The 20,570-nt window shown below is 43.9% G+C and overlaps 1 protein-coding gene across 1 annotated transcript; it reads right to left on the reverse strand.

The window, feature by feature from the left end:
- Positions 1 to 28: 28 nt before the first annotated feature.
- LOC148043775 (placenta-specific gene 8 protein-like) lies at positions 29 to 20,131 on the reverse strand. The gene is made up of 5 exons (XM_087724042.1): positions 20,027 to 20,131; positions 9,336 to 9,452; positions 3,636 to 3,760; positions 466 to 574; positions 29 to 195 (listed from the first exon to the last, which is right to left on the reverse strand). Exons 2-4 carry the CDS (start codon positions 9,439 to 9,441, stop codon positions 470 to 472), a joined length of 336 nt encoding a protein of 111 aa, XP_087580168.1. The 5' UTR covers positions 9,442 to 9,452; positions 20,027 to 20,131; the 3' UTR covers positions 29 to 195; positions 466 to 469.
- Between the last annotated feature and the right edge of the window lie 439 nt (positions 20,132 to 20,570).

Here is a 20,570-nt window from a genome sequence, read left to right on the forward strand (position 1 = left end):
TCGGCTAGTTTCCAATAAGAAAACTACACACATTTCAAAATGCTGTATTATTTTGTATCTGGTGTATTATCTTGCACAGAACGAATTTACTGGGAATCATTTCAAGGAACGATTTGGTTTGATTACGAAAGATAATTTGGGAAGCATAAAATTGATTTGAGATGGTAGGACACGCACTGCTGAATACAGCCAAACCTGAAACAGAAAAGAGAAAATTCAGAGGATGTCAAAAACATTTCTAATTCTTTTAGTTGGGGGGTGGGGGGTGCAGGGGGGTATTTTACTACTTTTAAAACATTTTTTACTCTTTCGTTGAAAATATTGTCCAAATATTAGCATACTTAACTAATCCTATGAATTTGTGATTCCATTAGAGCACTTTTCTATCCTATTGCAATTCTTCCCTAGCTTCTCTGATTGCACGCCTGAGGCTTAGCATGTTATGCCCAGTGATTTAAAACCAACCTTCTTAGAAGATTCCCCTGTCTTTTCGTTGGTTGATGTCTCTCTTGAGCTGGCAAAGACTACAGAGAGTGCAAAATGTTGTTGCACAAAAGTCAGACACGAGGGATCCCTGTTTAAGCAGAAAGATGGGTTAAGAACAGAATGATTCTTTCAAGTAGATGAGACAGTCACATGATAAACCAATGAAATGCTCAAGGGCTGTTCATATGTCGGACATGGCATGCATGAACATTTCAGAATGTAGAACACCCTTCTCCAACTGCTCGTCATTTAGATGTATGGATTTGAAATTTCAGAAGTCCCCAGCCAAGATAGTCACTGCTGAGAATTCTTGAATTTCACAATTCTGGAAAGAGTCCTCCAGTTTCTTAATAAATCAATACACCAATACACCAATAAACCAATAAACCAATAAACCAATAAACCAATAAACCAATAAACCAATAAACCAATAAACCAATAAACCAATAAACCAATAAACCAATAAACCAATACATTAATACATTAATACATTAATACATTAATACATTCAAGCCCCAAAATTAATTAATTAATTAATTAATTGGCTTTTGGGGGCTACATGCACTACTTAATTAATTAATTAATTAATTAATATAGATAATCCCCCCAAAAGCAACTGATTATATTTAGAGATATTTAATCTTTAGAGATATTTCATCTTTCGGTTTTTGTTCGGTATGTGTATGCCAAGTGGCTGATTTCTGAACTACACACAACAGAGGTGGTATTCAGCAGGTTCTGACCAGTTCTGGAGAACCGGTAGCGGAAATTTTGAGTAGTTCAGAGAACCGGTAAATACCACCTCTGACTGGCCACGCCCCATTCTATTGTCTGTCTCCCGAGTCCTAGCTGAGGACTAGGGAATGAAGATTTTACAGTATCCTTCCCCTGGAGTGGGGAGGGAATAGGGATCTTGCAGTATCCTTCCCTTGCCAGGCCCACCAAGCCACGCCCACCAAGCCACACCCACAGAGCCGGTATTAAAAAAAATTGAATCCCACCACTGTTACACACAGATCCAAAGTTACTATTATGAAATTCACCCTTTCCCCTAATTTAGCAATATAGTTCACCGATGAAAAAAGAGGTAAACTTAGAGGAATGTCGAATATAAAACATCCCGTTAGGAAAATTCTGTACACAAACTGGGTTGGTATAAGTTTATAGAAATATCAATGAAATATCAACATGTCATTTTGGTAAAAAACAACAACAACCTTTTGTTAAAAAATTCAAATCCAGCCAATCAGATCTGAGTCAGGGAAAAAAAAAACTTACAAAATTCAAATTGAATAGAATCTCAACAACGAAAAACTGAAATGGTCAGAATCATATATCCTGCATTTCTTTGCTGTTTGTGGCTTCTCTCCACAAAGTGTTGTGAAAATCCACACTCTGCTTCCTTTGCTATTTAAAATGGGGTGGGCTGCTTAGGGTTCGCACGGGTTCGGGCGATCCTCTAGCCAAGGATGTCCGGAGTTCGCAGAACCCGCAAATCGAACCCCTGGCTGGCCCTGCCCACTTTCCCTCTCAGGAGTCTCTACGCGGCCCGTTTTGGATGCCAGGTAAGTACAAGGCCCATGCGGAGGCTCGGGGAGGACAAAAAAATGGGCCTCTGGAAATTCCAGAAGACCAAAAATGGGCCTCCAGAGCCCAGGGGAAGCCGTTTTCACCCTCCCGGAGGCTCAAGAAAAGCCCTGCTGTGGTGCAGGAGGCTTACTTGGCCACGCCCACCATGGCCACGCCCACCCAGCAACCGGGCAGAGAACCCATCGCTGAAGAATTTGTACAATGCATTTAACACATTGTACAAATTCAGAAAAGGGTTAATTCAAGAATCAGGTTAACATCTCAAAGATGCTTTTTCAAAAGGAAACTTAGACTTTCTTGGGTTTTTATTCATTTATTTTTTAAATATTTTTTTCCTTTAAAAAAAAAATCTTTAAAAAGGTTTCACTTCTCATCCAACAAGCTTCAGTTCTTCAAAACTGAAGAAGCTTTTTGGTTGGTTTGGTTTGGTTTATTAGATTTGTATGCTGTCCTTCTCCTAAGGACTCAGGGCGGCGTACAACATTAAAAGAAACACACAATACAAAAGTTTAAAAAAAATTAAATAGAATATCCCAACAAACCCAATTAGAATTGACAATAACATTTTTTGAAAAAAAATTCGAATTAAAATTAACAATGATCAATAATTTTGTTTTGTTTTGTTGAGGCCAGGCTGGCTTGCTGGAAAAGCCAACTTTTTAGGGCGCGTCGGAAGGACCAGAGGTCGGGGATTATACGAAGTTCCGGGGGCAGCTCATTCCGTCCAGTGCGCTCCCACAGAGAAGGCTCTCCCCCTGGGGGTCGCTAGCCGACACTGTCTGGCCGACGGCACCCTGAGGAGGCCAACTCTGTGGGATCGCACTGGACGGTGGGAGGCTACCGGTGGCAGTAGGTGGTCTCGCAGGTATCCTGGGCCTAAGCCATGGAGCGCTTTAAAGGTCATAATTAGTACCTTGAATCGCACCCAGAAGACAACCGGCAACCAGTGCAGGCCGCCTAAAAGGGGTGTAACATGGGAGCACCTAGGTGCCCCCATGACAACCCGCGCAGCCGCATTCTGGACCAGTTGAAGCCTCCGGGTGCTCTTCAAGGGCAGCCCCATGTAGAGTGTTACAGTAGTCCAGGCGAGAAAGGACGAGGGCATGAGTGACTGTGCACAGAGCATCCCGATCCAGGCTTAGGAAGGGGTGCAACTGATGTACCAGGCGAACCTGGTAAAAGGCTCCCCTGGTCATGGCTGTCAGGTGTTCTTCTAAACTAAGCCGCGTATCCAGGAGGACGCCCAGATTGCGGGCCCTCTCTGAGTGGGCTAAAATTTCTCCCCCTATCATCAAAGATGGAACAAGATGCACAAATCAGGATGACGGAAACCACAGCCACTCCGTCTTGGAGGGATTGAGCTTGAGCCTTTTTGGATGAGAAACGGAATGTTTTCAAAGAAAAAAAACCAAGAAAATCCAATTATCTCTTGGGAAAGCACCTTTGGGACAACCGTGACTTGGATGATTGACAATCTCCATAGCCAACCAGGTTAAAGCAGAGATTTGCAAGATCCAAATGAAAACAGGAAGGAAGTACTTTAGAGATCCTCTACTCACCGGAATGCCGTATTTTGTCCGATAGACAGATCTAAGGGCCATGCTTGGGCCACAGAGACAGCATTCATCCATATCTGCGGCAACTTGGCATCCCAAACAGAGTGTACAAAACAATCCACAGACACCTAGGAAAAAGGAGGAGAAACCTTTGGAAATATCATCTGGGTAAAGTTTAGAGTTGATATATAGTAAGGTCAGCCCATAGAGAGATTTCCCTCCCAGAGAGTACCACATGCTCTTTATGAAACAAGTTGCCAACGTCTACAGACACCTCACATTTTGGACATAAATTGTTTCAACTTCTACCCTCAAAACTACGCTGTAGAGCATTGAACACCAGAACAACTAGACACAAGGACAGTTCCCCCCCCCCCGCATGCCATTACTCTGCTAAGCAACGAATTCCCACAACACTGTGAAACTATTCACTAAGATTGCATTGCTATTCTTCTTCTTATCCTTCCTATTACCAATCTCCTCCCATTTAGGATTATAACCTTGTTGATTGTATCTTTACAATTAAAATTGCTTTGTTTAGTTCCCCAGTATGATTTTGATTGCTTATTTATTATCCTATGACTATCACTAAGTGTTGAATCTTATGATTCTTGGTGAATGTATTTTTTTATGTACACTGAGAGCTTATGCACCGAAGACAAATTCCTTGTGTGTCCAATCGCGCTTGGCCAATAAAGAATTCTTTTTCTTTTCTATTCTATTCTATTCTATTCTATTTTATTCTATTCCATTCATATTCCATTCCATCTATTCTATTCTATTCTATTCTATTCCATTCATATCCTATCCTATCCTATCCTATCCTATTCTATTCTATTCTATTCTATTCCACTCCATTCCATTCATATTCCATTCCATCTATTCTATTCTATTCTATTCTATTCTATTCTATTCTATTCTATTCTATTCTATTCTATTCTATTCCACTCATATCCCATTCTATTCTATTCCATTCATATCCCATTCTATTCTATTCTATTCTATTCTATTCTATTCCATTCCATTCCATTCATATTATATTCCATTCATATCCCATTCCATCTGCTCTATTCCATTCCATTCATATCCTATTCCATTCATATCCCATTCCATCTGTTCTGTTCTGTTCTGTTCTGTTCTGTTCTGTTCTACTCTACTCTACTCTACTCTACTCTACTCTACTCTACTCTACTCTACTCTACTCTACTCTACTCTACTCTACTCTACTCTACTCTACTCTACTCAGGATGAGGTTATCTGAAGGACCATCTAGTTGCATCCACCGGACCCACTAGAATGGGGAGGTAGGGAATGTTATGGGTCCTCTCTTCTAAGAAGTTACGTCTAGTGGGACCCATAAAAAGGGCCTTCTCCGTGGTGGCTCCCTCTCTATGGAACACCATCCCTGCAGATTAGACTGGCACTCATTTTAAAACTCTTTCACCATGAAGATCTGGTTTTGCCAATGAGCCTGGGGATGGAGTGAGATGGAGCCCATCAAATGGGTTCTTTCATTCCTTGTTATCACCATGGGGATGGGGGATTTATTTTTATTGTTTTCCTATTGGGTTTTTATTACCACCCAGAGTCACTGAGAGTGAGCAGACGGCTATATCTAGTATCTTATAAATAAGAAGGGATTAGATCAGTGGTGAAATTTAAAATTTAAAACTACCAGTTCCGTGAGCGTGGCTTGGTGGGTGTGGCAGGGTAAAGGATATTGCAAAATCTCCATTCCCACCACATTCTGACGCCAGCCAGAGGTGGTATTTGCCAATTCTCTCAACTACTCAAAATTTCTGCTAAGATTCACATATGGTGCCTGGAGAATTCTGAGAATTGTAGTCCACACCTCTTAATGTTATCAAGTTTGATAACAAGATTGAGAAACATGGCTCTAGAGCAGACGTGGGGAACTATGGCCCTTTTATGACTTGCGGATTTCAACATTGCTGACTCAGGACCTCTGGGAGTTGAAGTCCACAAGTCATAAAAGGGCCACCGTTCTCCACCTCTGCTCTAGAGCAGGAGTGTCAAACTTGATTTCATTGAGGGCCGCATCAGGGTTGTGTTTGACCTCAGGGTACCGGTGTGGGTGAAGCTGGAACTGGGTGTGGCCAGCTTGACATCATTGGTGTTGGGGGTGCCTGTGGTGGCCCGACTGCTCTGCCAGAGAAAACGGGCTCCCGAGCTCCGTTTTCGGCTGTGACAGCCTCCTGCAGGCTAAATCTTCACTGATTCCAGGGTGGCCCCGCAGGCCAGATCCAGCCCCCAGGCCTTAAGTTTGATGCCCTTGCTCTAGAACAGTGATGTCAAAAGCACACATGCTCATGCTATCGTTGCCTGCCCCCATAATTTAATGCCTCCCATGCCGTGCCTCCTGAGCATGCATGCGTGCCACCCCCTGCTACCCCACGCATGTGCGCACGGCCTTTTTGGAGCCTGGGGAGGGCAAAAATGACCTCCCCCACACCTCCAGGGGCCAGAAATGGCCCTTTTTCTGACTTCCGGTGGGCCCGATACAGTGGTGGAATTCAGCCAGTTTGCACCTATCTGGGAGAACTGGTTGGTAACTTTCTAAGTAGTTCAGAGAACTGATTGTTGGAAGAAATCTCCTTTTGTTTTTTTCCACTTTACAGGGCTCATCCTGTAAGGAAGGTAGGAAGGAAACATTCTGGTGTTGTTTCTAGCCTAATCTTTATTGCCCTGCTTACAGAAACTGCCTCTCCGGTTAACCCTTATTACATTGTAACCGCTAAGGCGAAGCGCCCATTGACCTGAGTGACCTTGAGTTGGCCACGCCCATCTAGTCACATGACCACCAGGCCCACCTACCTTTCTAGGCTTTCTAGGCCCAACACACAAACCGGAAGTTCAGGAATGGACTTCCAGGTTGCCCATTGGGCCATTTTTCTCCCTCCAGAGGCTTCAGGAGGTTTTCCTGAAGCCTCTGGAGGGCAAAAAATGGCCGAAAATCAGCTGGCCAGCATGCTCATATGTGCTGGAACTGACACCTCAGAAATGGCCCCCATGCCACCCGTGGCATGCGTGCCATAGGTTTGCCATCGCGGCTCTAGAGGCTACTAGGTTGAGAAAAGTTGCATAAGGCAGTTGTAAATGGGTCTATCTTTCCTTGCTTTCAGTTTTTAGTTCCCATCATTGCTATAAAATTCCTGTAGTTTTCTTGGAGGCACAACAGTAAAAAAACGCATAAGTTATAGCATCTTTTAAGTAAAAGTCAATTTTAAAAAAACAACCATAAGTCAGTGGTTCCCAAACTTGGCAACTTTAAGACTTGTGGACTTCAACTCCCAGAATTCTCCAGCCAGCTGGCTGGAGAATTCTGGGAGTTGAAGTCCACAAGTCTTAAAGTTGCCAAGTTTGGGAACCACTGCTAAGTGGAAGCAAAAGGCCATGCATACTTCACATCTACTGTTTTATTTATTTATCCTTTGTCCACAAGAGCCAAATCAACATTAAATTGGTGAATGAGATGGATTTCCCCTTGTTATTCCAAAATTGCTTAAAAGGGGAACTCATCTTCACACTAACGGAAATCTATTGAGAAACACATTCATGTAATAAATAAAATTTGAAGAGTATTTTTTTTTTCTGGAAGGAGCCTCTGTTCACACTTCTATCGCGCCCTCGTGACCTCTAGGCTGGAATACTGCAACGTGCTCTACATAGGGCTGCCCTTGAAGAGCATCCGGCGGCTTCAGCTAGTCCAGAATGCGGCCGCGCGAGTGATTGTGGGTGCACCTCGGTTCGTCCACATAACACCTATCCTCCGCGAGCTGCGCTGGCTACCTGTTGATCTCCGTGTGCGCTTCAAGGTGCTTCTTACCACCCACAAAGCCCTTCATGGTAGTGGATCTGGGTACTTGAGAGACCGCCTCCTGCCAATTACCTCCTTGAGACCTATAAGATCTCACAGATTAGGCCTCCTCCGAGTGCCATCTGCCAGCCAGTGCCGACTGGTGACTACGCGGAGGAGAGCCTTTTCAGTAGCAGCTCCGACCCTTTGGAACGATCTCCCCGTGGAGATTCGTACCCTCACCACCCTTCAGACCTTCCGCGCAGCCCTCAAGACCTGGCTATCCCGTCAGGCCTGGGGGTAAAGATTATAATTCGCCCCCACCCGAATGCTGAATGAATGTTGTTTATTCTTTTAATTACGTGTTATGTTATATGTTATTGTATGTATCCCCTCCCATATAAGTTGTTAGCCGCCCTGAGTCCCCTCAGGGAAAAGGGCGGCCTATAAATAAACTTATTCTAATTCTAATTCTAATTCTATCTGTGGTGCCTGGCGCTGTAAGTTGTTATCATTTGCAAACCTGATACAAGGGCCATTTTATCTAACTGAAAGCATGCCTGTAGGACAGAGGTAGTATTCAGCCAGTTCTGACAGGTTCTGGAGAACTGGTAGTGGGCATTTTGAGTAGTTCGGAGAACCGGCAAATCGCCCGCTGCCTCCCAGCCAATCTTCTTTTGTTGCCCTGAACAGGAGAATAGAGCTGGAAAATAGGTTAGTGGGGTCGGGAGGGAATGAGGATTTTGCAGTAACCTTTCCCCCCAGGAGTGGGGAGGGAATGGGGATTTTGGAGTATCCTTCTGCAAGGATTCTGCAAAAGGAGACACGATAGCAGTCTTCCAATATCTCAGGGATTGCCACAAAGAAGAGGGAGTCAAACTATTCTCCAAAGCACCTGAGGGCAGAACAAGAAGCAATGGGTGGAAACCAGTGGTGGGATTCAGCCAGTTTGCACCCATTCGGGAGAACCGGTTGGTAACTTTCTAAGCAGTTCGGAGAACCGGTTGTTGGAAGAAATCTCCTTTTGTGTTTTTCCACTTTACAGGGCTAATCCTGTAAGGAAGGCAGGAAGGGAACATTCTGGTGTTGTTTCTAGCCTAATCTTTATTGCCCTGCTTACAGAAACTGCCTCTCCGGTTAACCCTTATTACCATTGTAACAGCTAACGTGAAGCGCCCATCGACCTGAGTGACATTGAATTGGCCATACCCACACAGTCACATGACCACTGAGCCCTGCCTACTCAGCTGGTCATTAGGGCAGAGAACCGGTTATTAAAATATTTGAATCCCACCAGTGGTGGAAACTAATCAAGGAGAGAAGCAACTTGGAATTGAGGAGAAATTTCCTGACAGTTAAAACAATTGATCAGTGGAACAACTTGCCTCCAGAAGTTGTGAATGCTCCAAGACTGGGAAGTTTTTAAGAAGATGTTGGATAATCATTTGTCTGAAGTGGTGTAGGGTTTGCTGCCTAAGCAGGGGGTTGGACTAGAAGACCTCCAAGGTCCCTTCCAACTCTGTAATTCTATTCTATTCCCCTGGAGTGGGAGGGAATGGAGATTTTGCAATATCCTTCCCCTGCCATGCCCACAAAACCATGCCCATGGGAACGGTAGTAAAACATTCCTGCTGTAGGAACAAATATGGTTAAAACAGAAGTTGCCTTTTGTAGCATGGTAGCGATTCATCTAATGATATTTTTTAAATGGTGTTTATTTCCAGATAACACACTGACCTTGTACAATAGCCCTACCTTTAGTAAACATGATCACAATGACAAGGAAAATGTCATGTTTGAGGACGTATTTGGTCCAAGATTTACTCAAGCATTCCAACAAGTCTACAACTATCTCCACCCTGAGATATGTATACATAGTTACTCACACACTCCACAGTCATTGAAACAATCGAATAAGCCGGTTTGCCATTCGGGGCTTTGATGTTGAGTTACTACCATCTGTGGCTGGCTCATAACCACGTGAGGATTCATCTTGAGGTCTCCTAATTCAGAAGAAGAGAAAACAAATGACATTTTAAAGTTAAATAAATAATTCTAACCAATACCCTAATGTGCTAGCTAGCTCAGGGGTCTCCAACTCTTGGCAACTTTAACACTTGTGGACTTCAACTCCCAGAATTCCCCAGCCAGGTTGAGGAATTCTGAGAATTGAAGCCCACAAGTCTTAAAGTGGCCAAGAGTTAGAGACTCTTGAGCTAGCTCAATTCAAGGAATTCACTTCATATCCATATAGATCCTTTTGAGAAGATCTAAAGACCGTTTAAGGGATGCAGTGGCTCAGCAGCTAAGATACTGAGCTTGTCAATCAGAATGGTCGGCAGTTCGACGGTTTGAATCCCTAGTGCCGCATAACGGAGCGAGCTCCCGTTACTTGTCCCAGCTGCTGCCAACCTAGCAGTTCGAAAGCATGTAAAAATGCAAGTAGAAAAGTAGGGTCCATCTTTGGTGGGAAGGTAACAGCGTTCCGTGCGCCTTCGGCGTTGAGTCATGCTGGCCACATGACGATGGAGATGTCTTCGGACAGTGTTGGCTCTTCGGCTTTGAAACTGAGATGAGCAACGCCCTCTAGAGTCAGGAATGACTAGCACATATGTGCAAGGGGAACATTTACCTTTACCTTTAAAGACGGTTTGTTACTAGAAGTGTTGGCTATACCTGTTTGAGGAATGTGTTGGGTTTAAACCATATTAGGATTATATTAATCTATCCCTGTGTTTCTCAACTTTGATCTGAGTGAACATCAGCTCTCAGAGTTATCTAGGCAAGATGCTGACCAAAGGATTCTGGGAGTTGGAGTCAGAACAGCTTAAAGGTCAAGAATCCCAGCTATATCTCAAGAATATCTCCAGCGTGGCATTCCTTGTGGGCATGAGGCTGATGAGGCTGCTTTATGTTGTGGGTGGCCCATGTGATAGAGAGAAGACTATGGTGTCAGCCATCCTCATGGTTTTCAGTCTCTATGTAATCTTTTTTTTATTTCAAAGGCCTTATCTTATCTTTTTATCATTTTGTAAATGGCCCAGGATCACGTCAACAGCGGGAAGCTCAGCCAGTGTGGAAAAGTTAGTGGCTTTGTAATGAAGCCACTGCCAGAAAACTTGAAATAAATGCAAACAAGGGATAAACTAAGGTTTATTAAAGTAAAGGTAAAGGTTCCCCTCGCACATAAGTGCTAGTCGTTCCCGACTCTAGGGGGCAGTGCTCATCTCCGTTTCAAAACCGAAGAGCCAGCGCTGACGATGTTCTCTGTGGTCATATGGCTGGCATGACTAATAGCAATAGCAATAGCAGTTAGACTTATATACCACTTCATAGGGCTTTCAGCCCTCTCTAAGCGGTTTTTTACAGAGTCAGCATATTGCCCCCACAGTCTGGGTCCTCATTTCACCCACCTCGGAAGGATGGAAGGCTGAGTCAACCTTGAGCCGGTGAGATTTGAACCGCTGAACTGCAGATAACAGTCAGCTGAAGTGGCCTGCAGTACTACACTCTAACCACTGCGCCACCTCGGCCCAAGGCGCATGGAACACTGTTACCTTCCCACTAAAGGCGGTTGCTATTTTTCTACTTGCATTTTTCACGTGCTTTCGAATTGTTAGGATGGCAGAAGGTGGAACAAGTAACGGGAGCTCACTCCGTTACGCGGCGCTGGGGATTCGAACTGCCGAACTGCCGAGCTTTCTGATTGACAAGCTCAGCGTCTTAGCCACTAAACCACCATGGTTTGTTAAAGGAAGTGTCATGAGAAATGAATAGATATGCTCGGATGGATGGAGTCACCAAAGCAGTAGGTGTGAGCTTAAATGGACTCCGGAGGATGGTAGAGGACAGCAAGGCCTAGAAGAACATTGTCCATGGGGTCGCAATGGGTCAGACACGACTTCGCAACTAACAACAACAAAGCTCTTCATGGCCCAAGGCAGAGTTTTCTGTGGGACTACCTGTCTCCAATTGTCTCAATTTGTCCCATGAGATCTGGACAGGTGAGCAGGCTCAGGTTCCTTCTATGAACATTCCCGAGGAACCCAGGAAATGTCTTTTCTCTGTCTCTAAAGCAGCGTTTCTCAACCTTGGTGACTTTAAGTCCTGTGGACTTCAACTCCCAGAATCCCCCAGCCAGCACAGCTGGGAGTTGAAGTCCACAAGACTTAAAGTCCCCAAGGTTGAGAAACACTGCTCTAAAGCCTCCCATGGGACATTATTTTTTGCAAGTTTCAGATGTCCTGAGCGTGCTGACCTTCTTCAGGGCCTTGAAGACCTGGTTTCCCCTCTGGCCAGATTTCTTGAATTCTGCATGAACTTGCCAAGAAAGATTTCTGAATGGTTTATGTAATGCCTGCCCTTGTTATACCTTTGTTCCTTTACTCTATAACTCTATTCACTGTTCCAAGTTTCACTCTGTTTTATTTTTAGTTCATTTGTTTTCCAGTCCTTTCCAATTGTAAGACACCCAGTTTACTAAAGGTGGTTAACAAACAGAGCTGCCAAATAATTAAAACATTGCCTACTATCTCTCAGCAAACAATTAAATCCCATTGCTAAGAAGTGGTTTCTTTTCCTTAGCCAACACCCAGGGTCAGGGTGTCTTCGGCATATCTTGCTTCCCTGGTATTCTGCCATAAAATGCAGGCGAGAAAGGAGAAAGGGGGAATTGGCAACGGGAGGAAGGAAAGGAAAGGAAAGGAGTAACAGAGTGGCAGGAACAGAAGTGGGTTCCTACCGGTTCGGACTAGTTCATTTCACCTGGGAAAATCATAACCTTGAAAGTATTCAAAATGCTGAAAACTTAGCTACCTTAATGAAGGAAGTCCCTTCTCTGCCCTAATTCACAATAGAGTAATTACTTTATTGCTGGAAATAAACCATAAGTTATTGTACTCCCAGTGCTCGGCCCTCTTATCTTTGCTAAAAGTTCATTTCTTTTATAACTTGCAAGTGAGAGGTATAAAATAAATGGACGGCCATAAAAGCGACCGTTTTTCCATCTTGCAAAAATAGCTTCTGGGTGGTGGCAGGAAGAGAAATCAGGTGATTATCTAATTTAATTGAATACTTCCAGTTTATCAAGAATGGGTCTTCCTTTAATAAAAGTTGTAGTAATCTTTCTGGGGAGAAAAGAACTCTGTAAGTCTTCTAAACTCTACTCATAAACTTTTTCAGGAATAATATTGGGCGTCAAAGAGGTTGCTTGAAATGGCAGAGATGTCCAGACAGTGAAACAAAAATTATATATATATATATCCCTTGTCCAAACCTATGAACGCCCAGTTGCCAAAATGGGGCACTCATTTCTGAACATTTCTCCAAAACTCTCTTCGATGAAACAATTCAAAATCGAACAGATTTTAGACCGGGTAGACATGTTGCAGAATTTTTCTGCTCAGCACTAATCCTGTTTAGAACCTAATTTTAAAAAGTGAGGTGAGTCCACTTTAAGCTGGCTTTATGGTTTGGACAGGAAAGCTGGGGAAAATGTTTTTTGACAGGGAATCTGTTGGTCCATCCCTTGCAACGAATATTCCCACGAGTAATATTTTTGAGAAAGATGGATGAAATCTTCCATGACTTCTGTATTAGTAAGACCTAATAGTTCTTATTAACGGATGCAGTGGCTCAGTGGCTAAAACGCTGAGCTTGTCGATCAGAAAGGTCAGCAGTTTGGCGGTTCGAATCCCTAGCGCCGCATAACGGAGTGAGCTCCAGTTACTTGTCCCAGCTTCTGCTAACCTAGCAGTTCAAAAGCAGGTAAAAATGCAAGTAGAAAAATAGGGACCACCTTTGGTGGGAAGGTAACAGCGTTCCGTGCGCCTTTGGCGTTTAGTCATGCCAGCCACAAGACCACGGAGACGTCTTCAGATGGCACTGGCTCTTTGGCTTTGAAACAGTGATGAGCACCGCCCCCTAGAATCGGGAGCGACTAGCACATGTGTGCGAGGGGAACCTTTACCTTTAAGACCTAATGGTTGCAAATTACTCTAGCACATCATAGAAGAATGTTTCTCAACTTTGGTAAATTGAAAATGGATGGACTTCAGCTTTTAGAATTCCCCAGCCCCAACTCAGTTCCTTGTTCTCCCATCCAGTCATCCTGGGGATATTTTTATTATCTTCCCTGATGAAGAAATCTTTGGTAAACTCAGAACTTTGTGAAAGGATGAATCTTTTTTTTTTTCTCATAAAAGAGCTGCTTTAATATGGATCTTCATTTTTTTTTTGATGAAAAACAATTGGTTTTTCTAATTTTTTTTCCTATGACAAGGAAGGATGAAAAGCGTTATATAGGCAGTCGACTTATAACGGTTCATTTCGTGACCATTCAAAGTTACGACAACTTCTTGGAAAGGAACTTATGACAGTTTTTCATGCTTACGACCATCACAGCATCCCCATGGTCGCATGATCCAAAATTCAGACGCTTGGCAACTGACCCGTATTTGTGACGGTTGCTGAGTCCCTGTGACCCCCACTTTTGCGACTTTCTGACAAGCAAAATCAATGGGAAAGCCCGGGTCGCTTAACAACCATGTTATTAATTTACCAACCGCAGCGATTCACTTAACAACGGTGGCAAGAAAAGTCCTACGATTGGGGCCCAAGCTCCCTTGACAAACATTTCACTTAGCAACAGAAATTCTGTTGCTCAATTGCGGTCGTAAGTGGAGGACTCCCTGTACCACAGGATAAAAAGATTTATATCCTGAGTGGAAATCCAGATGTTTGATTTCCGGTTTCCTATGTTGGTCACCTGAAAATATTAGACCATATAGCAATAGCAGTTAGACTTATATACCGCTTCATAGGGCTTTCAGCCCTCTCTAAGCGGCTTACAGAGTCAGCATATTGCCCCCAACAACAATCCGGGTCCTCATTTTACCCACCTCGGAAGGATGGAAGGCTGAGTCAACCCTGAGCCGGTGAGATTTGAACAGCCGAACTGCAGAGCTGCAGTCAGCTGAAGTAGCCTGCAGTGCTGCATTTAACCACTGCGCCACCTCGGCTCTTCGATATAGAATGTTAGCCTAGAAAAGCTGAAATCCACCCTGTACAGATTGACTTCAATTTACAATGATTTGTTTAAAGACTGTTCAAAATTGCAGCAGTACAGAAGGAAGTGACTTATGACCAGTCCTCACAAGCTTTATGGAATCCCCATGGTCACAAGATCAAAATTTGGTCACCTGACAACTGTATCATACATTTTTGACAGTTGCATCATCTTGGGGTCTTGTGATCACAATATGTCCCTTCCCCAGCTGGCTTCTGACAAGCAAAGTCAGTGGGGAAACCCGGATTCAATTAATAGCCATGTGATACACTTAACAAGTGCAGTGATCACTCAACATCCAAGGCAAAGAAAAATGGTCATAAAATTCACTTAACAATTGTCTTACTCAGCAATGGAAATCCCGGTCCCAATTGTGGCCATAATGTTGTGGCCTGCCAACAGAGCTAGCAGCAGATTCGGACAGTGAGGAGGTTGGGGAAGAACATGGGCCAGTCCTGGAGTCTGGGGAAGGATCTGATGAGGGCTCTGCGTCGGAGGCAGAGAGGGGGCCAGTTATCAGCTGCCTTCAGAGTCAGACATCACTGAGGCAGAAGAACAATTGGAGCCTGTTCCCCATGTGCTCATGGGCAGAGTTGCCAGAGGAAGGGAACAGCTAAAGAACGGGGGTCGACTTGGGAGTAAGGCCACAGGTGGACGATGAATGGCCCCTCCCAGAGGAAATAAAAGAGGAGCGAAAGGGGAGTGGAGTTTGCAGGAGACAATTAGTTTGCTTAATTGGTTTGTGACTCTCTGAGACTCCTTGCCAAGTTTTGCCGATATCGGCCTGGCAGCTCTCCAAGCCAGATAAGGTCTGTGACTGTAAATCCTCCCTTGAAAGACTTTGCCGGATGTGAATGAGCAGAATTCACAGTCAATTAATAAAAGGGTTTTTTGTCGGGACCAGGAGTTTGCTTCGTGCTCTTGGGAAGCCTCGGTCAGAACATGTAAGTCGAGGATAACTGTAGATTGAGACTTTGATCAGAAAAGGAAAGTGCAGAATAGAAAGTGGTGTCAAGCAACTGATGGAAAAGAAGGAGAATCTTGTCATGACTTCCATAAGATAATCATGTGGATCTTTTTTTTATCAGGAAAGAAATATTATAAATCCGCAGAAGGACCAGAAGTCCTCCAGATAGGTCCAACGTGGTCTTTTCTAGCAAATGGTTAATGAAGATGCAGAGGTTGCAGAAGTTGAAATGGAAAGAAGGATTTGGAATGTCCAGCCATAAATGGTTGCGTGGAGGGGGGGAGTTAAAGATGGAAAAAGAAAATTAGAAACAACCAAAGCAGAAGTGAATGCTTTCAAGAAGTTCCGGTTGTGTTATGTGAAAGTATAGGAAAACTAAATTGTCTTAACAAAAGAAGAGAAAGCCAACTAAAAGAAATAAGAGTAAGTACAGGTCGTCCTTGTCTTATGGCCACAATTGAGCCCAAGATTTATGTTCCTAAGTGAGAAATTTGCTAAGTGAGTTTTGCCCCGTTTTACGACTTTCCTTTCCACATTTGGTAAGTGAATCACTGCAGTTCTTCAATTCATAACCCAGTTGTTAAATGAATCTGGCTTCCCCATTGACAGAAGGCTCGTCACATGACCCCGGGACACTGCCACCGTCATAAATGTGAGTCAGTTGCCAAGCATCTGGATTTTGATCACGCGAGGCAATGGTCGTAAGTGTGAAAAATGGTCATAAGTCACTTTTCCCCCTGGCCGTTGTTACTTTAAATGATCATTCAATGAACGGTTGTATATATAATCGGAGAAGGTCAGCTGTGCAGGTGCCGTTGAAGATATAAGAGGAAGAAGAGTGATATTATGGAGAAGGTTTTAGAAGAGAGCAGATGTTAGGAAGACTTGAGTGACTGATGTTACTATATGATCTCCTTGAGCAGTTCTCTGGCTTCTGCCTGACCCTTAATTCCTGAATCACTGCAGTATTTACATTAAAAACATGGTCGCTAAGTGAACCTGGCTTCCCCATTAACCACTTGTCAGAAGGTCGCAAAAGGGGATCACTTGACCTTGGGACAGGGCAACGGTCATAAATATGAATCAATTGCCAAGCATCTGAATTTTTAATCACACAATCAGGGGAAGCTGCAAAGATCATAACTGTGAAAAACAATCATGTCACTTTTTTCAGTGCCCTTGTAATAGCAATAGCAGTTAGCAGTTAGACTTATATACCGCTTCATAGGGCTTTCAGCCCTCTCTAAGCGGTTTACAGAGTCAGCATATTGCCCCCAACAACAATCCGGGTCCTCATTTTACTCAGCTCAGAAGGATGGAAAGCTGAGTCAACCCTGAGCCGGTGAAATTTGAACAGCCGAACTGCAGAACTGCAGTCAGCTGAAGTAGCCTGCAGTGCTGCATTTAACCACTCGGCTCTTTTAACCCTGAATGCTTACTAAACAAATGTACTTTGAACTACCGGTACCTGTACTTCAACAATATTGGCTCACAAACCTTTGAAGAAAATTAAAATGGAAATCCTTGGAGTTAATTGTCCACTAATCGCATTAGTTAAGGTAAAGGAAATCACCAAGTACAGGCAGCATTTTCACCATGTAGAATAGAATAACAAAGTTGGAAGGGACCTTGGAGGTCTTCTAGTCCAACCCCCTGCCTAGGCAGGAAACCCTATACCGTTTCAGACAGATGGCTATCCAACAACTTCTTAAAGACTTCCAGTGATGGGGCATTCAAAACTTCTAGAGGGAAGCTGTTCCACTGATTAATTGTTCTAACTGTCAGGAAATTTCTCCTTAGTTTTAAGTTGCTTCTCTCCTTCAGTTGCGTTTATTTATAGGCCGCCCTTTTCCCTGAGGGGACTCAGGGCGGCTAACAACTTATGGGAGGGGAAGACATACAATGACATAAAAACACAGTATATAGTTAAAATCAAACAACATTCATTCAACATTCGGGCGGGGGCAAATTATGGTCTTTACCCCCAGGCCTGGCGGGATAGCCAGATCTTGAGGGCTGTGCGGAAGGTCTGAAGGGTGGTGAGGGTACGAATCTCCACGGGGAGATCGTTCCAGAGGGTCGGAGCTGCTACAGAAAAGGCTCTCCTCCGCGTAGTTGCCAGCCGGCACTGGCTGGCAGATGGCACTCGGAGGAGGCCCAATCTGTGGGATCTTATGGGTCGAGAGGAGGTGATTGGCAGGAGGCGGTCTCCCAAGTACGCAGATCCACTACCATGAAGGGCTTTATAGGTAGTAAGAAGCACCTTGAAGCGCACACGGAGATCAACAGGTAGCCAGTGCAGCTCGCGGAGGATAGGTGTTATGTGGGTGAACCGGGGTGCACCCACAATCACTCGCGCGGCCTTGATTAGTTTCCACCCATTGCTTCTTGTCCTACCCTCAGGTGCCTTGGAGAATAGCTTGACTCCCTCTTCTTTGTGGCAACCCCTGAGATATTGGAAGACTGCTATCATGTCTCCCCTAGTCCTTATTCTCATCAAACTAGACATGCCCAGCTCCTGCAACCGTTCTTCATGTGTTTTAGCCTCCCGTCCCCTAATCCTCTTCCTTGCTCTTCTCTGCACTCTTTCTAGAGTGCAGAGAAGTGTAATAGCTGACTTCTCCATTGGAAAGATCATATAGCATGCCCATGTAAAAGAAGACATACGTATAGAAAACACATGTGTAAGAAAGATAAAACACCCATGACACACCCATAAAAGAGCCGAGGTGGCGCAATGATTAGAGCACAGTACTATAGACTACTTCTGCTGGCTGTCTGCAGTTGAGCAGTTCGAATCTCACCAGGCTCAAGGTTGACTCAGCCTTCCATCCTTCCGAGGTGGGTAAATTGAGGACCCAGATTTTTTGCTGGCAATAGCCTGACTCTGTAAACCGCTTAGAGAAGGCTGTAAAAGCACTATAGCAATAGGAATAGCAGTTAGACTTATATACCGCTTCATAGGCCTTTCAGCCCTCTCTAAGCGGTTTACAGAGTCAGCATATCGCCCCCCACAGTCTGGGTCCTCATTTCACCCACCTCGGAAAGATGGAAGGCTGAGTCAACCTTGAGCCGGTAAAATTAGAACCGCTGAACTGCAGATAACAGTCAGCTGAAGTGGCCTGCAGTGCTGCACCCTAACCACTGCGCCACCTCGGCTATGAAGCAGTATATAAGTCTAAGTGCTTAGTGCTAATAAGCTCTAGATTAAGACACATGTGTTTAAATAAAGGGACATCTGCTTTCACTTTTTAAGATAAGGAAACAGGGTTTAATCAAATATGGAAAGAAGGAAGGTTACACAGGAGGCAAAAGTTCACCGTGATAGAACTGGGACTGTTGTTGTAAGCTCACACATTTTGTTCTGTCCTGTTCCATTGATAAACGACTGGCTACATCTTGAAGCAAAAACACCTATACAATCCCACCTATCCCAAGCTACAACTTTTGATCGAATAAACATCCTTTGATCTCCATTGATCATCTGGTTAGTTTGAGGGGGAAAAAATAGCATTCAGGAACCCAGAACCCAGGGCAACGAAGGTGTCTTCTGACAATCCTATGCTTCATTCAGGTGGCGCAGTGGTTAGAGTGCAGCCCTGCAGGCTACTTCAGCTGACTGCAATTCTGCAGTTCGGCTGTTCAAATCTCACCGGCTCAAGGTTGACTCAGCCTTCCATCCTTCCGAGGTGGGTAAAATGAGGACCCGGATTGTTGGGGGCAGTATGCTGACTCTGTAAACCGCTTAGAGAGGGCTGAAATCCCTATGAAGCGGTATATAAGTCTAACTGCTATTGCTATTCATTCAGTCAGAGAGAGACAATCCATTTTCCAGTTTTGCACAGTGCACTTGTTCCAATTAATAGAGGTGGTTTGCACAAATTCCCCTAACCCACATAGCTACTTTCCCCCACACAATCGTGTCCGATTTTAGGAGATTGCCTGAATGAGCCCCTGCAGTTTTTTAAGCCAGATTTTTCAGAAGGAGTTTGCCATTGCCTCCTTCCCAGGGCTGAGATAAAGTATCTGGCCCAAGGGTGCAAGGCAAGATTAGAATTCATGGTCTTCTGGGTTTTTTAGCCTGATGCTTTAGCTCAGAGGTCTTCAAACTTGGCAACTTTATGACTTGTGGGCTTCAACTCCCAGAATTCTCCAGGGGTGACTTTACTCCGACATTGTTTGAAAGTCAGCCCTGTTCTTCCAAAGTTTTGTATATCACTTCCTTCTTTTGCAGCTAAGCTGGTTACAGTACGTAAAACATTTTCCCATCTAGCTAACTTTTTAAAACTTATAGAGAAATATTTGAGAAGCCCACTTTCTCTTGGTAGGTCCACGCCTTTTAAATATTGTATATGGCACATTTTGTCAATTTGCTACATATCACAGGCTTGTCTTTAATTTTACAATTTTTATAAAGTAAGCTTTGCTACAGTCGGTAGATTTCCTTCCATGGATCGCTCTAGTCAACTCTCAAATTCTTTTAAACATTGACAGAAAAATAATCTTTAAAAAGATCGACATAGGATTTAATGCATGCCGCTTACCTTCTGCTTAGAAGAGAATTTGAGAGATCTTGCTTCCTTGAAGTTAGCAGTAACTATAGAGACAGTTATGGGGCTGAGCAACCTTTGTAGCTTGTAATTTGTTCTCTAGCAGGAAGTTGGAAGTGCAATTAGGAGTGGTTTGCAAGAAGATAAGTCATATCTCACTAGACCTTGTGACTCCAATAGTATTCATACAGAAGGGAAACCAAATAAATGAAAGCAGGAAATAAACAGACATTTCATGGAGAGGTATAGCAAAAGAGAGAAGGGGGGGGGGGAAGGAAGGGAAGGAAAGGAGGAAGGAAGGAAGGAATTCTTAGACCAGTTAAAGAAAACTCCATTGAATTCGCGGGACAATTAAAAACAAGATACTTAACTTCCAAACAAGTCCTACAATCTTGGTTTAGAGTCAGAAAATCATGTGACATTTCCCTCTTTTGGGTTACCTTACTGCTTTAACTTTTCTTAGCTACCCAGAATTGCATTTGTGAGTAAGTAAGTAAGTAAGTCAAAAATCCGTGACCCGTCAAAACCGCGTTCCACA

The sequence above is a fragment of the Thamnophis sirtalis genome, unplaced genomic scaffold (assembly GCF_051295495.1).
Source record: "Thamnophis sirtalis isolate CommonGarterSnake01/CBP01778 unplaced genomic scaffold, rThaSir2_p1.2 scaffold_10, whole genome shotgun sequence".
Classification (NCBI taxonomy): Eukaryota; Metazoa; Chordata; class Lepidosauria; order Squamata; family Natricidae; genus Thamnophis; species Thamnophis sirtalis.